Below are 19,032 nucleotides of genomic sequence, written 5' to 3'. Positions count from 1 at the left end.
AGGTCCCACCGCCACCCTTTCCCAAATACCTTTTTACAGAGCTACATTGCTATAATGGTTAAATATTTTAACTCTAATTTGGAAAATTAAAACGCTGACTGAGAAAGAAAATAGTTTTATTTTTTTTCAAAAAGCTAAAGAAAAAGCTTGCTTCTGCATAAAATTTTTCATAATAACAAAAAACCCTTTAAAAAGACAGCAGAGTTAGGAATTCCTTCATCGAAAGTAGTGTGTGTGTGTGTGTGTGTAGGTGTGTGAGGTAAATGCTCATCACATAATAGGAGTGAATAATATGTCCCTCGGAAGCATTTTGTGAAATGTTTCCAAAAAACTTTTTTAGACCATTCAGTTTCTAGTTTCTCTCCGTTATTTAGAACACAGATCCAGCAGATTCACTGCATAAAGAGTGGTTGTGAATGGAGGGTAGTGGAATATGGTTGTCAGTGAGGTGGGCAGGGGCTGGGTCTTGTGAGTCATGTTAAAGAAATTTGGTTTATTTTATGTGGATGGGAAGCCACTGAGGGATTTTAAGCAGGGAAGTGACATTATTTGAGGTCCATTTGTTAAAGCTCACTCTGGGATGCTCTACTGGATTATAAAGAGGAGATGCTGGGAAACCAGTATAGTGGTGATTGCAATAGTATAGGCTGGAGGTGCCGGTGGCTTGGATTTGAACAAATGAAGAGAGATGGAGAAAATTAGCTGGATGCAGAAATACTTTGGAGACAGAGTTGACAGTTCTTGTTGATAGATTGGATGTGGGGATGAAGTAAATTAAGGGTATTGTCAGGAATGCTGCCGTTATTCCAGTTTGAATAATGAGGTTGATGGTGAGTAGCTGTTACTGAGATAGGGAAGACTGGGGAAAGAATAGATTTGAGAGGGAAATGCGGTTTGACTCTGGACATACTGAGTTTGAAGGGCTTGTGGCTTCCAAGTGCATTAGATAAGCTCTAAGGTCACTTCACCTCTTAAAAGAATAAAATCTTTCCCTTTCTATTATTCAAGAGTTGTTCTTATTCTCTGCAGCCCTCCTGTTGTCAAAATCCAATTTGCCTTTTTGACTGTATTGGTGTGTCTGCAACTCTTGTGTTTGTTGAGTGGCTGTGTGTCCTCCTTCATGTCAAGCAGACTTGGCTCAGAAGATGTTTTGATTGTCTCCTTCCTTCCTTCCTTCCTTCCTCTCCCTTTCTTTCTCTCTCCCTCTTTCCTTCTTTCTCTCTCTCTCTCACTCTCATTCTGTCTCTTTTTTTAAAGAGTCATGAATTTATATCCAACTCTTTTAAACAAGTCCCACTTTTGGAAAATGACGTACATTTTTGAAGCAATTAATTAGGATATATGGTTATGACTCATATAAAGAATCCAACCTTGGTTTTGAAAGATTCTACTATCAACTTAGCAAAAGAATAACTCAAAGTTGTTACTCTTCACTGTCATTCATTATCAAAGATAAAATAAATTTGACAACCTAGTTGTCAACTTCCTTTCTTCAACTTAATCTTATAAGACTTTACATGGTATCTATTGCCCCTTTCTGAAGTGCAAGACTGAATTCAGCAGCATTTTGATACCTCCAATTTATAAACAGTCAACTCTGGCTTTCTCCACTTTGTCAGAATTATAAATTCTCAGTGAAAACCTTGCTTGCAGCCTGGAATTTTTGCTTCACCAACATAGCAATATCTTGCCTTTCCTGGAGCCACTGTTTGAAAGGATTGATGGGCAAATAGAAGAATCCAAGTGTTAAATTTAACTCAATTTACTTTTAAAAGAGAGATATTGGGCTTCCCTGGTGGTGCAGTGGTTGAGAGTCCGCCGGCCGATGCAGGGGACACGGGTTTGTGCCCCAGTCCGGAAAGATCCCACATGCTGCGGAGCGGCTAGGCCTGTGAGCCATGGCCGCTGAGCCTGCGCGTCCGGAGCCTGTGCTCCGCAACGGGAGAGGCCACTACAGTGAGAGGCCCGCGTACTGCAAAAAAAAAAAAAGAGAGATTAATTTATACCCTTTATTCTTTTTTTCATACTGTTTTATTGGTGTGGTGAAAATCATGAATGGTCTGTACAATTACTTTCCATGGTAATTTACAAGTGCCTTTTCCTCAAATATAAATTCAGGAGTTTTGATTCTCATCAACTTTAATTCATGGGTATTTTCTCTAAACTGAAGCCAGAACTGAATCATTGAATTTAAAAGTAACTGGAAATTCTCTGTCCTAGGGGTAGAGTTGGGAGTTGGGCAAGCTGCCTTAAATTGAAACATCCTCAAGCTGCAACTTCATCTTAGGGATTTGTGTGTGTGTGTGTATGCACACGTGTATACACGTTTCTCTTGCTAAGGAAGGCTCACAAGAGAACAGTGTCCTTTTTATTTTCATTTTGTTGAGACACCTAAAAGCAAGATTCCATTATGAATAAATTACTGCTTTATAAATGTCTTAGTGCAAAACCCAGTAGCCTTTAGTCTACATTTATTCACTCTCTAATTTGTCAGGAAACAGAAGAAGAAGGGAAAATCTAAAAATAAAGATTTATGGAAAAGGCTCTTGAATTAGACAGTGATTGCACTGTCGATTTTATGTCTCATATTTATTTTTGCTTGCGATGATTTTAAACGCTGTGTAGTGACATCCTATTCAGTCAACAGAATGAATGCCGACATGGATGGATATGTAAATCAAAGGTATTGGGTTATTTATAATAAAGTCATTTTGATTTTATCTGAAAATTTACTTTTAATGTTTGAAATATCATTTTTCAAGAGTAAGCACCATAAATCCATTTTAATAGTTGATGACTGCCTTAATGAAACATCTGATAATACCACAGATATCTGGCTGTGATGCTCTAAGCTAACTCCATTGTACTGGAGCATTAATACTCTCGCATGCCTCAGCTCTTGCTTTCCTTGTGTTTAACTTCTGAATTCCTCCTTTTAGGGCTATATCATTGTAAATGAAATTAATGAGCCATGTGGCAATTCCACGAATCTCTCCCCTTCCACTCAGTTCCCTGCTGACGCTGATGCTGTTGCCACTGGGCCTACCACAGCTGTGCTGGCGAGCCAGCCACAAAATAAAGAGGTGTGTTGGCATGCCATTTCATTCATTCACTGCTTTCCTCATGTCAAGAATTAACCCATGGTTAACTGAAAATAAGGGTGTGTGAGACAAATATTTGTTTGGTTGACCAGAGGACCAAGAGTGATGGTGAGATGAAAAAAACAGACCGATTTGGGGGTAGTGCTCTGCCAATGATAATACTAGAAACCATGAAATATATGGTACAGAGTATAAAGTACTAGGAGAAGTAAGTTCAGAAAACTGAACTATACATATATATAAATACACACACACGTATATATCTCTTAGCACTTTAGCCCAACCTACTTTTCTTAGAAACCAAAAAGCCTTTCTAAAATTGTTGGTTTGAATCACCTTTCCAGTTTGATTTTGTCTTCTATTTTGTTTTGCAGTATGGATTTCTTTTTAATATTAAGCTGCTTTAAAACATCTGTGGAGGTGTAAATAATAGTAAATTAAAATACCTCTTACGGATCTAAGTTGCTCACAGTGTGAGATCTTAACAAGAGGCTAAATTGAAAGATACTGCCCATCATTTATGCCTTCTTGATTAACATATAAGAAAACAAAACAATCAGATTATCGATTTCATTTCTTTGTCTTATTCTTTCATTTCATATGGACACATATATATTTTTTCTTTCTCCTCTAAAGCAAAGAGCACCTGTCTGTTCTGGATTTATGTTTCCTTCCACCCTTTCTCCTCATCCTATCACTCAACCTCCATCGGCCCCTTGGCCTGAAGTCGTGGCTACATCTGTCGATTCTTTTCCTTTAAATGACACACCACCTCCTCTACCAGCTAAGAAACACAGAAGGCAGCAGCAACAGGACCAGCAGGTAATTAGGAGCTGGTGTTTAGAGTTTCACCTTAACAACAAACTTAACTGATGTGAAATCTTTTCTTCAACTTTTCCAAAGGTATTTTTTTGTTTTGTTTTTCCTGATCCCTTTTTATTTATTTACTTTTTTAAAGATTTTTTTGATGTGGACCATTTTTAAAGTCTTTATTGAATTCGTTACAATGTTGCTTCTCTTTTATGTTTTGGTTTTTTGTCCGTGGGGCATGTGGGATCTTAGCTCCCCAACCAGGGATCGAACCTGCACCCCCTGCATTGGAAGGCGAAGTTAACCACTGGACCACCAGGGAAGTCCCCCTGGTCCCTTTATAAAAACTCAAAACCTAACAAAGAGGTGGCAGGTGGGTTGCAGAATATGTGCTAGGGTCTTCCAAAGGTATTTTTTAAAAAGATAAGACGCATACTCCTGTTTTTTTTAAGGACATTTATTATGGCCTAAGAGTGTGGGAATTGTTAGAAAGTTTGAGACCTTGATTGTCCTCTCCTGGCTTTTGATATGTTTGAGCTAGTTTCACATCCTCATGCTTCAGTTCCCATTCAACCAAAATATTGCAACTTACTTCAGGTATTTTTCAAAACCATAATAATTATTTCTATAAAATCCATGGTGTAAAAAGTTGCTGTGTCAACACAAAATATTTCCTCACACATTATTGAAACCATAATAATAGACATCATTCCTCTGCTATGAGCCAAAATTTCCTCAACGTTTTACAAATGTCTCATTTCTTCCTTCTAACAATCCCGTGAAATACGAACTATCTCCATATTGATATTTAGGGAACTGAGGCTCAGCATTGGTGAGTAGCTTGTCCAGGGTAACACCACAGGCAGTGCATTTGGTCCATAGAACAATAGTTTTTTATTGCACTTTTTAAAATAGATAATTTATTATTCCAAAAGTGTTGCCCTCCATTTGATACATTCTATGCATACTCATGCTGGGGTATTCAAAAAATCTATTTTGAGACTCCTTCCATTATAATCAAATCCTTATGTGAATTTGGCCCTAGAAAATCCTAAGGAGTCAGTCAATAGACGCCCCCCCCCCCCCCCCGCAAAGTAGGTGAGCTCTAGTTTCCTATGCCCAGCCCTTACCTTTCTTACAGCTACCTTTACTATCTATTACCTTTGGTTAAAGGACTGTATCTCCTCACTACTTTTAGGTTAATAAATATCTAGTATAAACAGATCATTGTAAAGTTAAATTGCAGATATTCTTCATGATTGGCGTGTTTGGAGATTGATAGTAAGTTTGATAACCCAAAGTTGCATTAATTTTTACATATTTCAAAAGCCTGAGTTCAGTATAAAAATGATCAAACCTAAAGAACCTCTAACTAGGAAATAAATTTACTATTGAAGACATTTTGGGGGAGGCCAAGAAAAATTTGGATAAGTTTCGAGTTGGCAAAAATTTTGCCTTAGGAATCTGAAAATAAAAATGAAATAGTCAACAGAAGGATTTTTAAATGTGAGGGATTGCTGTAGAGGCTCCTTGGCCAAGATCTTTTTTCAGTCTAGAAGGATGCCTTATATGGAAACATGTGGATTTGGAGTGTGTTTATGTGATTGAAATATGATTCTAACTTTAAACCCACTTCCCTGTTTATGCTTTCTCTTCATTTCTTCCTTCTCCCTTTTCTTATTCTCCTCACACTGGGATCCGTGCCATCACACGGAACTGTCCAGACAGACAAAGGGAGAAACTGCTTACTTGCTTTGTCCACTGGCTGTTCTGCCATCCACATGGCAACCATCATAATAACTTGTAAGTTGTCCTGAGGCCCCAGGGCAGCAGGCACTACTACAGAAATGACAGGTGGATTTTTCTGAATTTTTCTAGGTTCAGTAATAAATTCTTCCAGTGTACCTTACCGAATACTAGCCCAATTTTCTTAGTGAATACAAGTCTAAGTTGAGTAATTTTTAAAAATTCTGTGTTAAAATTCCAAAGCTTCTTTGTACATGCATACCTCTTAATTACTTCAGTGACCTGTTTCAGTTAGTCAAGTTTTGCTATTCTGCTTTACATTTGCATTTAAAGCATTTTAGAAGTCTGGAAGAAAGGAAAAAACAGCACCAAGAAGGCCTCTATCTGAGTGACACTTTGCCTCGAAAGAAAACCACACCTTCCATATCCCCTCATTTCAGCAGTGCTACTATGGGGAGAAGCACCGCCCCAAAGGTAGGACACGGGGAGAACCACGGGCTTCACCTTCAGTGAGTCTTTTTGTCCTTATGTTGACTGACATGCAAAGACCCCTAAAGGAAATGCTAAATAATATACCATTAAGTTTGCTTGTTGGGCAGACGTCATAACTAAATTGCATTTTCTATCCTGTTCAGAGGATGTTTGGAATTATACGCTCTGGGACCGAAGCACCTGGTCCAGGGTATTTTCTACCACCACACAAGTGGTGAGTAGCCTTCACTTATGTGACACACTCCCGTAGCTGTATCCCAGATATGGAAATTGGAGGACATAAGCTCTGGATTCCAGGAATAATGGCAAAAAATATTTATCGAACCATTTCTTGGAGCTGACACTGGGCTAAGCCTTTGACATGGATTGTTTCTTTGTAAAACCCAGTAACACTAGGTAGTAGAGGTACTAATTAGTATCCCCATTGTATACATGGATAAAACTGAGGTGGAAAGAAGCTAGGTGACTGGTCCACCTGGTCACCTGAAGCTGGTCGGCCCTGAAGCTAGAAAGTAGATCCATGTGGTCTGATGCCTGAGCTGCCCTCACGCCTGTTCTGCTGCCTTACCAAGGGGTCATGGCAGGAGGAGGGGAAGGGCAAGTGAGAAGGAGGTTTTGAGTGGGACAGACTTTGGAGTCCTTCCCTTGTCCTTAATCACTTTGTTTTCATCTATTTTATAAACTGGTGTTCCAAGGAATTTGCTATTTTAAAAGTGCTAAAACCACCGGGATAGCTAATGTTACGTGTCTCCAGTTTTCAGCCCACTCGATCGCTTGGAGCAGATGGAAATTGGTGCCCTTGTAACGTGTGTGGATCTGCTCTGTCCTTGTGCATGATGTGCTTGCGTTCTTGTCCCTGCATCTGCTCCTCTCGCATGAAGGACTTTGAGTTGTTCTCCAAGGTGGTTTTGGACAGTGTTTTCCCTATCTGTCTTCACTTTTGGAACTGCTGCCACTGGAGGAATGGCTGTGATGTTGAGACTGCTGTGGAGCTCCTGGGGAGGGACAGCGACTGGGCTTTACCATTTAGCATCAACACACGGGATGCAAAGACCTACCTTCGCTGCCTTCTGCGCTTAGATAGGAGCTAGGAATCAGCGATGTGACCATGTCCAGAAGGACCGTTGGGCCTGCAGTTTGCCTGAGTTTTTCCTCCTGTTTCTCACAGGGCCACCTGCCCCTGGGACAGAGCAACAGCTGTGGCAGTGTGCTCCCCCACTCGCTGGCAACCATGACCAAAGACTCAGAATCTCGGAGGATGCTCAGAGGTAGGTACCTTTTAAGCCCAGTGTCATGTCCTTTGTCAAGCATTAGAATTCCTCAGGGAGGGGGAGACCAAACAGAGTTGGGGATCGTTAGGGAGGGGATCAACCTAAGTCCTCAACTTTACTCGTTTCATTTTTTAAAAATTTTATTGAAGTATAGTTGATTTACAATGTTGTGTTAATTTCTGCTGTACAGCAAAGTGATTCAGTCAACTTTACTCTTCATGTGTCCACTTAGGGGAGGGATATATAGATGTATACTTCCTTATTGTTGTACTGAGATAAGTTTTCCTATATGCACATTAGGCTGGTACATAACTATTGTATTTTATAAATTCAGTAGACTTCTCCAATCAGAAAGGCCCACAGAGAATACTAACCTTCCCATTTGATTGGGAGAAGGAAAAAAGAGACCCCTGAGATCCTGAGAGATTACCAAGGCACTTAACCGAGTCAGATCACTCGCCTGGTTTGTGGCTGAGCCGCCCTGTTGAACACGTGCTAAAGACTCATTGAGCTGACACAGAGCACTAGTGGCTCAGGACAGACTTCCCTTAGGCCTTTTAAAGTGGGTTGAGCTTTTTTTTTTTTTGGCGGTAGGCAGGCCTCTCACTGTTGTGGCCTCTCCCGTTGCGGAGCACAGGCTCCGGACGTGCAGGCTCAGCGGCCATGGCTCACGGGCCCAGCCGCTCCGCGGCATGTGGGATCTTCCCGGACCGGGGCACGAACCTGCGTCCCCTGCATCAGCAGGCGGACTCTCAACCACTGCGCCACCAGGGAAGCCTGGGTTGAGCTTTTCTTCTATGTGGTTGTTAGGTTTCAGGTAGACTTGGACTCTCAGCATGTTCTGTTTCTTTGTAATATGTTGCATCTCTAATGGGGTTCTCAAGTAGTCTTTGTGGGGCTAGAAGAAAATACCGTAAGGCAGTTCCAGAGGTGAGCTTCTTGTGCAGATTAGATTTATTGTGTTAACACGGTAGTTTAGGTCAGCTTATATTGGCCCTCACTTTTGAGCAGGCATGGTGCTAGACAGCAAAAATACAAATAAATTACATGATCTTTGCCCTTGAGATGCCTAGAGTCTCATGAGGAAGAGAAAAACAAACAGATGCTTTCAATAAAGTGTGGTAAATGCAGTGATGGATGTATGCCCGGGATGTGAATGGGGATGCTGACAGAGTGATGAGCGTCTGGCCTCTCAATGTGTTCATTAGTGGGATTGAAACCCTTCCCTCCAAGCCAGCTTAGAGGCAGTTCTGACTGCTCGGCCTCTTTGCTAACGTCACCAGGGAATAATCACTAGTACCATTAGAAATATGTTTATATACTGGTGTATATATATGCATGTATACATAATGTGTATATGTGTGTGGATAAGTGAGCTATATCTATATCACTTGAATGAGGATTTCCTATCATTACCAGAGTGATTTAAGAGTTAATAGAAGCTATGGTGTTCCTAAAAGTGGTTTATAATATATGAGAGGTTTACAGTGTTAACCTTTGAATAAAATACATTTGATTGAACTTCTCTTTTATTTTATCATAATTTCTTAATAAACTAAAAATATCTCTTATGGTATATAAATAATAAACATAAATGAGTATATTTTGGCTCTCATTAATCACTGTTCGCTTGTGGGTCAAGTCTGTTTTCTGTTGATGCATTTCTCTGTGATATTTATAGACTTCTTTTTAAATGGATTTTTCCCACTGGCTGAAGGCATCAAAGTTTGGACTGGCCACGGCACCCACACTTTATGTTGAAAGTTTTTGCCTTAAGATAGAGAGTAAGAAAAACTAGTCCTTTATACCAAACAAACCTGTAAACAATACTGTGTAAGAGGATTCTTGTGAGAATATGGTGAAACTGGAGGGATGTTTGATCTCTATTTTTCTCATCTGTGTTCCCCCCAAATAATGGGAATCCCCATGTTAGGTCCATGAAGAAGAACTGAGCCAGTTCCCTTAGGTCACATTAGGTACCGTCTACAGAATCTATTGTCTTTGACCTGTCTTTTGTGCCCCTGTTCTTCACTGTTGGGTCTTTTGTACATCCCAGAAGTCTGCAGCCTGTCCTTCCCTGCTGCAGCTCTGAGTGGTGTTCCTCTTAAAGAGTTTCATGTGGTGATGATGAGACAGCTTCCGAGGAAATAGAGAAGCCTCATATGTGTGCTGACCCAAGAGGATGTGATGTATCTTGTGAGGCCAGCCTGCCACCCTTGGCTTCCCTGCCCAGAGGAGGAAGGGTCAGGGACTGCAGTTTTTAAAATTGGCAGGATTTTCTACTAAAATTGGACCATAAAATTGGCAGGATTTTCTACTAAGCCCATACAGGTGGCCCACAAGGACCAGGGAGGATGACTCATAATTCATTTGGAATTGTGTTTCACTACTACTTGTTGGCTCCATTAAAATAGCAAACACCAAGTAAAAGTCCATGGTTTTGAAAAAATCAGACCTCGCACATTTTTCATTAACTCAAATTAAATAGGTCTTATCATTTTTGTGACTTACACAAATTAACTTAAATGAACTATTTTTTTGCTGCTTATTCGTAATGGATACATCAAGGACGATGGTGTAAGTATAAGCCTTCCTTCAATAAGCACTTTTTTAGTAGCCCTGACAGCGTGAATCGTGCAAACAAATATCTCTGAGAGCAGAGTTTAAAGCAAAGAGTCCAGGGACTCAGATCCTAAAGTTGTAATGGTTATTGGCTTTTGTACAACTTGTGAACTATTCCTTTGTAAGCTTTAGAATGAATGAAATCTTTGTCCTCTTATCTTCTGTTCAATGCAGGAAAGCCCAGGAAAGGTATGACAACCTCCCTGTGTGGTGTTTTTGTTTCCAGCAAATAATGAAAGGTCATTGTCATCTTTAAGAAGTGATCAGATTTAAAACTGTACAATGGTGGACTTTTAGTCTAATGATTCTTCCTTTTTACACATTAGAGGCAAATTGTTGCACATTTGCTAGAAGCACAATGCTGCGTGCAGCTGCTGTTCATCGACCGGCAGCTGCATGACCCTCTTTGTTTTGATTTTCTTATTGCAAGGTCAGACCATGCAGGAAACACGAGTGCTTCGGAAGCACCGTTTCGTAAGACTCAGGATCTAGATAAAGAAAAGAGTGGGCCTTGTGATGTGTGTAGGCTAAGTGTAAAATATGACGTTTCCCCTTTATAAAGGCCAGGTATAAATAAGGCAGGCGGCAGGCTATGTGAGACGATGGAAGGATCTAGGAGGCTCCTACCTATTCATTCCATTTAAGCCTCGAGACTTAGTAAAGAGTGAAGAACAGCCTAAATTGCTGGCTAGAATAAATGATTCTTATGTGGCTGGGAGACAGAAATGTAGGGCATTAAAAGACTGACTTGCTATAAAGTTTGATGGACTGTGCTTCAAATCATTGAATGGCATTTTACAAACCTTAAGTCTTAAAAACTATTTGTTAATGTCTTCTTGGAAAAAAGGATTGTTTTATAGATATAATCTTGTTTTTATTCTCCCTATTTTCTAGTTGAACATGTGTGAAAACTTCTTTTCTCCTGTAACAAATCATTTTTGACTGTGTGCATGTATCAGAAGCTTGTTTTTGTTTTGTTAACTTCTTGAGTTCGTCTCTATAAACTCAAATTTAATCTAAAAATGTGAATATCTTACCTCGTCAAGCTGGTATTGTTACTAACACGGTCAATGACTGCATGTTGGAAGACGTTTATTTTCCCTGGCCCTTTGTCATCCTTTTTGATCTTGTATCTTTTTCCCTTTCTCTATCATTCTCCTCCTCATTCCTGACTTGTCCTGCACCTTCGTCTTCTGGCTGTGGACTATGGTTAGGAAGAGTGAATGTCTCAGCAGGTGAGAAATTGTCAGAAATACTGATTAATTTTATCCTCTTAAACCGAGGTTATAATTTTAAGTCATCTCATTTTCTGTATTAAGGCCCAGATAACCATGTTAAGGTATGTAACACACATTTGGAAAATATTGGCGAGATTATATATCCCACAATGGTTAACTCACAAAGCACTTTTCAGGTACAATTAGCCAGAACTCATAGAGGTTGACATTAAAAATAACGATAACAATAATAATAATAAATGGGCCTTGAACGTCCTCCTATTGGCTCTTCCGGGGCAGTGAAGAGAGTTGAGTTGATTAGGATTCCGGGTATGTGCTATGCTTAGTGGCCAGCCTCAGGTATTATCAGGTCTTACTTTATAAACTTTATGAAATACCCTATTCAAACAGCCATTTCTATCTGGACAGGAAGGATTTAGAGCATTTACAAGGCCCTTTTTACTTTTCAGATGCTGTCCCACTGCTGAATATTATTCTTGCTACATAATTTAAAAACAAAAAACCAAGCAGTCTCAGGGCTTTGGGGAAGTCTCATTTTTTCCAGTCCACTTACTTTGCCCCACCCGAAACAGTAGATGCATTCCACTTCCTTATTTAGTCACTAATATATTGGGTTGGCCAAAAAGTTCATTTGGGTTTTTCAGTAACATCTTATGGAAAAACCTGAACAAACTTTTTTTGGAATTTCTTGAACAAGTGCATTCAGTCAGTGACTCTTTATTTTGTGACATCTGAATGCTAAACAAATGGGGATTCTGTGGTGAACAGGACATATATGACCCCCTCCCTGATAACTCGTACTTGAGCAGTGGCTTAATCCAGCTCACACCTGTTCTGGTGCTGCTTCATGCACAGCAGTTCTTCTTGGGCCTCCTACCAGGAACGCTCCTTCCGTCTCCTGTGCTTCCATGGTGTCCTTCTGTTGAAAGTATCTGTACCTTTAAATGGCCAGGCCAGAGCCTGGATCCTAAAGCCAGCTCTTAGGAATCACGCTGGTGCAATTCTGGGGTCACGAGGGAGAGGTCCATGCCCTCGATTGTAATTGCAGGGGTAACTTGTTCTTTTGGAATTGTTCAGGAGGGAGGAGGCTAAGCCAGGTGACAGCTGAGTTCACTGAGATCAGTAAAATACTGCCGGTTGCGGGGATAGAAGGGACTGCATAAGACGGACATTCCCACTCACACTGGATCCACAGGAGACTAAAATCTTGCCTTGGAAGCTACTTGTTAGAAGCAGCCTTTTTCGTTTAAGTTGCCACGAAAATGCAAGGTGCTTATCCTACCACCCGAGTGATGCAAGGTTTTCTCAGACGTAGAGCAAAGAAATAAAATAAAAATAAAACACGTAGTGAGGTGATCTAGGGAATTTACATTCACAGTCCTTAGCACAGCACACACTGTAACACGGCTCTCCCTCATGGCCGCATCTGAAAACATGGAGCCAGTTTAGTTTACTGTCTGCCTCACCTGAAGGCGGTAAGTTCATTTTCTTATTCTGTGGTACTTTTGGGGAAAAAAAAAAAAAAAAATCCTGGAACATCTGAGAAGCAGGGCATACAGTTGCTTTAAGAAGAAATACGTTCCCCCTCTTTTCTGCTTTTCCAAAAAAGTGTTAATTGCATTGTAGGAACTGGCTTTTCCTCATAGTGAAAAACTGAAGGGAAGGGAGGTTGTGGCACCTGTCATCACCAAGGAGATAAGTCTTATATGTTTGAAATGACAGGGCTGTCTTTTAGGGATGTTTTGTTCATACTAAAACAAGGAAATGTCTTCCATGTCGTTGGTGCCAGTGTGAAGGTTTCCTTGCCAACGAACCTTTTTTGAAAGTATGAGGAAAGATATGTGTGTGAGCTTTTCAAATAATTTCTGGTGTTTCTTTTTTTTTATCGTCCCCCTTTTTTTTCATAATGAATAATTGGAAACGATTTAACAGGAGCAGTTAGTAATTCCAAAAGTTCAAGTATCAAAGGTAAATATTTGAGTAATGAATTATTTTGCCATTCTTAAGACAAAAAAAAAAGGCACAAACTCCACGCTTATGAACGCACCGGCTTTGTGTAACGCTTTTATGCATTAGTCATTACAATTAATAATATTCTCTCTGAAGTCTCATGGTGTGCTATTATGTTTTGCATCTTTCCTTAGCAAAGTGATGTGTAGTTTTTACATACGTGTATATTTATAACTTACAATTACATCTTATATCAAGGAAACTTATTTGCCCAGAAATGCCTTAACCTGAACTAACATATTTTCACTTAGACATCTAAAAACTGCTCTACATACTAATGGCATGCAAACTCCTCATGGGACGCTAATCATTTTACAGATTTAGTTTTGGTCTATAATGCTTTGTTAAAGCATCGTGGATGTGGCTTCCGTTTTTAAATGGAAATATTTAATGAACAGCTGAGGAAGCTGTTTGGAATTACTTGCCTTCTTTTGCCCTCTGGCCTGCTTTTTGCCATTTCATTACTAATGAAAAGCCTCATAGAGAGGTAGGTAAAGTACAAGAAAACAGGGAAAATCCAGATGGTCCAACTGTAAACTCTTCATAGGTCTGGTAAGTAAATTTGATCAGGGAGAAAGTGATTGCAAACTATGGTACTGGTTAAAGAAACATCTTTTTAATGAATTAAGGGATTTGTTTATCACTATGACCCCTGATTCCCGAATACATGCTAAATAGAGAATTGAAAGGAAGAATAATTCGATTTGTGATGCCCAAAATCAACTACCAGAAGAAAGCCATAGGATAACACAAAGTCAAGCCAGTGGCCTAATGTGCCAGCTGACCAGGTACCAGGGTAAGGAAAACCCCTCTTATTAGTGGCAACTTTTGCTCCTGTTGATGGGATCCCTATGTTTTCATACGGTTGATATCACCAACTAGCTGAAGGTTGGCTGTTAAGGCAGAAAAAGAAGAGAGCTATATATACCCTAATTAGGAGGAGTACAGCCATTGGAAGGATTGTTGATTCTGAGTGTTTTAAATAAGTAATTGGCAGACAAGGGAATTTGAAAAAAAAGAATGAGAAAAATGTCCGTTTGAACATTAACCAGATTAAAAGTGTGAGTGATATGAGTGAGACACGGGTTTCTCAAATCCTACACCTAGATGATCCACCTATTTTAGGACCAGATCCAGTACCCTTTCAATGGCAATACCACTGAAGAAGGGACTGCCCGTAAACCCTGGTGTTGCTTGTCACTAGAGTCATCTTGCTTCACTTAAACCCAGCTATTATCAGAGGATTCACGGCCTTTAAATGTGTTTCTGTTTTGGTTTTGTGTGTGTGTTTGTGTGTGTGTGCTGATGTATTATTCTCGGTTGTGCTGAGATGTAGAAATGGCATAGGAAAGTGTCAAGTGATCTGCTGACAGAAAAGATCATTCCCAAGACCACTTCTTTGAAACTCTTCCTTGCACTGAGCATTATGCCATTTCTTTGATCTTCTTGGCTTCAAAACAAATTAGACCAAGGCCCCAGTTTCATAGGCAGATGTTTTGGGTTCCTGGTTTAAGCCTTAGAAGATCTAAGACTGAAAAAAATGAGGCATACTAATGTATTTATGGCTCTCTCCTTAGGATATAATCACCAACAGATGAGCGAAGGTCAAAGGCAGAAGTCTTCTGAATTTTACAGCCGCACAGCATCTGAATCAAATGTCTACTTGAACAGTTTCCACTACCCAGATCACAGCTACAAGGACCAGGCCTTTGATACTCTGAGCCTAGACAGCTCTGACAGCATGGAGACAAGCATCTCTGCCTGCTCACCTGACAATATCTCTAGGTAAGATGTATTCCTGGGGAAGGTTTCTGGTTTGGAAAAGCACCTGTCGGTTTCAAAAAGTAAAGCCATCAATTTGGGGCCATGTATATGTACAAGCCCAAATATCTGAAACATAAAGACTCTGCAGTAGAGAAGAGGGTTGGGTGTCATGGTGGTCTTTGAAAGTAGTTTCTTTGTATCCTGTGTGACTGAGCCAGTCACACACCATCTAATCCATTTTCTCCTTTACTCTATTCCTTACGCATATACTGCGCTTCAAAATGGATTTGCCTCTGTTGGTTGACTCCACCTTCATTAGGACTACTTTTGATTCAGTAAAGAAGTAATTTCCAGCAACAGAGTAAGAATTTGAAGGATATCTTACCCTTATGTTTTGTTGAAAGGAAGGCATTAGCTGTTCTGCATATTAAAATTTTGTAAGGATTTAACCATTCACATTCGTGTTCATACTTTGAGGCAAGCAAAGGTGGTCTTAGGGGATTATGGCCAAAGGTGCATCTAAAATATGGATCTAGTCAGAGCGCTCCTTCAAAAGCTTGTGATGGGGACTTCCCTGGTGGCACACTGGTTAAGAATCCGCCTGCCAATGCAGGGGACACGGGTTTGCGCCCTGGTCCGGGAAGATGCCACATGCTGCGGAGCAGCTAAGCCCGTGCGCCACAATCACTGAAGCGCCTAGAGCCCATGTTCTGCAACAAGAGAAGCCACTGCAGTGAGAAACCCGTGCATCACAACGAAGAGTAGCCCCCGCTCGCCACAACTAGAGAAAGCCCACGCATAGCAACGAAGGCCCAATGCAGCCAAATATTAATTAATTAATTGAAAAAAAAAAAAAGCTTGTGATGATGCCCTACTACCTTTTTTTTTTTTTAATTTGCGATACGCGGGCCTCTCACTGTTGTGGCCTCTCCCGTTGCGGAGCACAGGCTCCAGACGCGCAGGCTCAGCAGCCATGGCTCACGGGCCCAGCCGCTCCACGCCATGTGGGACCTTCCTGGACCAGGGCACGAACCCGTGTCCCCTGCATCGGCTGGCAGACTCTCAACCACTGCGCCACCAGGGAAGCCCTGCCCTACTACCTTTTGAATAAAGTCAGACCCCAGAGCCTGGCATTCTAGATCCAGCCCAACTCCCCATTCATTCTCTCCTCCTGATACACCTCCCAGAGTTTCTTATTCATTGAGAGGGCGAAGAATTCTCAGATCTCTGTGCCTTTGACCATATTGGTTCTAGCATTGGGATCATGTAATCTGTTCTTTCTTTTATTTATATGCTCATTCATTCCACAAATCCTTATAGAATATTCTACAGTTAACAGTGAGCCAGAGTGGGCTCAAACTGGCTGGCAAGAGCCAGAGGTGCACATCTCCTCCTAACTCTGTGATCAGTGATGTCATGTTGGTAGCTTGAAATTGGCCACGGTGGGAGTATTTACTCCACGTAAATAGACATTTGCTGCATATCAGGGGTTTTGTTTTTCTCCAGAGAGCTAGTTTACCAGCACACCCCTATCTAGAGTCAATTCATCCTCTCATTTGTTTATTCCCTCAGCCTGTACTTACTGAGCATTGAGAGTGTCTGACATTGCAAAATGTCTTTACCGTCCCCCAACCCCTCCCATGTTAGCCTGGAGAAAGTCTTCTCGTCCTTTAAGCTGAAACTTAAGTTGGAAACTCATGAGAATTTCTCCTTTCAGGGCATTTTTCTTTCATGTTTCCATGGAACTTGATACTTTTTCCTATTATATCACTGATCACATTGCAGCATACAGTTTTTTTCTTCAATAATTAATTGGTACATTCCTCAGTGTCAAGGAGGATGTCTAATTATCTTTCGGTTTCCACATTCAGCAGAGATCTGGGCACATAGTAGGCATTCAGTAAGTGTCGGCTAAATAAATACCTCGGGATATTTGATTTTTTTCTTTGTTTGATCTATTTCAATTGGCTGAGAACCATTATGAGTTCAACCCCCCAAGCATCCAATATTTAATCAATGTTCATTAAGCAATTGTGTGTCTCAAGTGAAAATGTCTAGTTGAATAATGGCCTTCAAAAAAACTTTCCTCTATTGCAATGAAGTCACAGGCTGGGACAGGAGCTTTGGGGGCTCGACCTGACAACTGCTGTGCTACTGCAGGCAGATCACAGAACTCTCTCGGTCCTGATTTGCTCATCTGCTAAGTGGAGGATTGTTTCTTGAATGCAAGAGGATGATGGATTTTTAAATATTTGGGTGGAAAATTACCATCGTGTATATAGAATTTCTTTCTTCACAAAGGTTTGAATCATTTGCTCCTCACCCCCGCCCCCCAAAAAAGGAGTGACAGAGACAGAGGGAAAGTAATATCAGCAAGGTATACTTAGCTTTGGGTTAGTGTCTCATAAACGAAAAGAATATGAGAGACCTCAATCTAACCAGATATTATAGCCAGGAAATCTGGGGAGTGGAAGAAAAGAAGAAAAGGATAGAGGCTACAGTTTGTGGTAAATAAAATATAGTGTATTTTAATTCTGGCATCATAATGTTTGAAATATTGATGTTACTGGATATATCCTGTCAGAGAAGGAAAGGAGTCCCTTGGGAAAAACACTAAAGCAACCTTGAGAATTATAGGTATTTCTCCTTGTTACAAGGGAAAACTTAATTTAATTTAAATTTAAGTAGGGAGTTATGTAATAATAAATAATAAAGCTAATTTTTTGCTGCCATTATTTTTTAATGTCAGAAGGGTTAGTATTTCACTTCATTCAATATTAGAAGAGACGGTATCTCACTTTTTTTTTTTTTTTTTTGGCGGCACGCGGGCCTCTCACCGTTGTGGCCTCTCCTGTTGCGGAGCACAGGCTCCGGACGCGCAGGCTCAGCGGCCATGGCTCACGGGCCCAGCCGCTCCGCGGCATGTGAGATCCTCCCGGACCGGGGCACGAACCCGCGTGCCCTGCATCGGCAGGCGGACCCTCAACCACTGCGCCACCAGGGAAGCCCGGTATCTCACTTTTTAAAAAATGAAAGACACTTGAGTGTGTGGAACAATTGGGCATCAAACCATCCATCTCTTGCTCTGAAGGAGCTCTCGTAATACCCGCTGCCCCCAGGAGGATGTCAAAGAGTCATGCAGGGTTGCTTGGAGCTGATGTTCTCAGGACAGAAAGCCTAGAACTTTGAGTACTCATTCGTAAATGCCAGTAAACCGACCAATTAAATGTGTTACTTTTGAATAACAGGACACAAACAAAAGTCAGCAACACGGCAACTATTGTATAATGATGATGGGAGGAATAAAAGTTGACGGTGCAGCCGTTTCATTTCCAAGTATAGGGATCTCAGAGGGGTTTCTTAGGCACTCTGCACTTTTGCAAGGTGTTATTTTGAAAACATCAGACTACTTTCCCAAATAATTGTGAACATTTTAAAGCAGTATTCCTGTGGTGAACTCCTGATAGCTTGACCATTTTTTTTGTCTATTTTTGAGCCATCTTTAATAAATAAATACACTCTGTATTATAGTTTTCCTATCTTGGTGGCTTTTTCTGCTCCATTTTCTGCCCCCTGCCTCTTCATCCCCACCAAAAACTGAAAGTAAATATGCATCCCTTCAAATGATCACTCCTCAAACCCCATCTCTCATATTTAAAGGTGGTAACAGCAGCAGTGCAGCAGTGAGTACAGGAAATTACCTTAAAGGGAGACACTTCAGTTAGATTTACCAAGCATTAGAAGTTTAGGTCTAGAGACTTAAGCACAGTGGCCACCAAAATCTTAATTTAATTTTATTTGTTCACCTACTTACTTTTTCTTTAAATGGTTTCCAAAGGTAGAAAATGAGAATTGACTCCACTACATGTGCCACATTAAGAGGATAGCATTATTGCAGAGTGATCATTCCTGGAAGGTAGCTACATGTGGCCATGATCATTTTCCATAGTTACTTCGCAGAGAACTGACCCAGTGCTG

General features: G+C 40.7%; 1 protein-coding gene across 6 annotated transcripts in view; it reads left to right on the top strand.

The window, feature by feature from the left end:
• The window catches only part of PHLDB2 (pleckstrin homology like domain family B member 2), a 129,081-nt gene that overhangs the window by 97,472 nt on the left and 12,577 nt on the right, over positions 1 to 19,032 (top strand). For 2 of the 6 annotated variants that reach the window (XM_082654338.1, XM_082654336.1), the window contains 4 exons: positions 5,991 to 6,131; positions 7,318 to 7,417; positions 11,257 to 11,277; positions 14,868 to 15,075. In XM_082654338.1, the coding sequence (XP_082510464.1) occupies positions 5,991 to 6,131; positions 7,318 to 7,417; positions 11,257 to 11,277; positions 14,868 to 15,075 (470 nt within the window). Of the gene's footprint in view, positions 1 to 2,939; positions 3,084 to 5,990; positions 6,132 to 7,317; positions 7,418 to 11,256; positions 11,278 to 14,867; positions 15,076 to 19,032 lie in introns of all 6 variants that reach the window. The other 4 variants (XM_082654341.1, XM_082654339.1, XM_082654337.1 and 1 more) reach the window with 4 other exon arrangements.

This window comes from Grampus griseus (assembly GCF_964374135.1).
Source record: "Grampus griseus genome assembly, chromosome: 5".
Classification (NCBI taxonomy): Eukaryota; Metazoa; Chordata; class Mammalia; order Artiodactyla; family Delphinidae; genus Grampus; species Grampus griseus.
The sequence above is the reverse complement of the archived record's forward strand: the minus strand, read 5'-3'. Positions and strand labels throughout refer to the sequence as shown.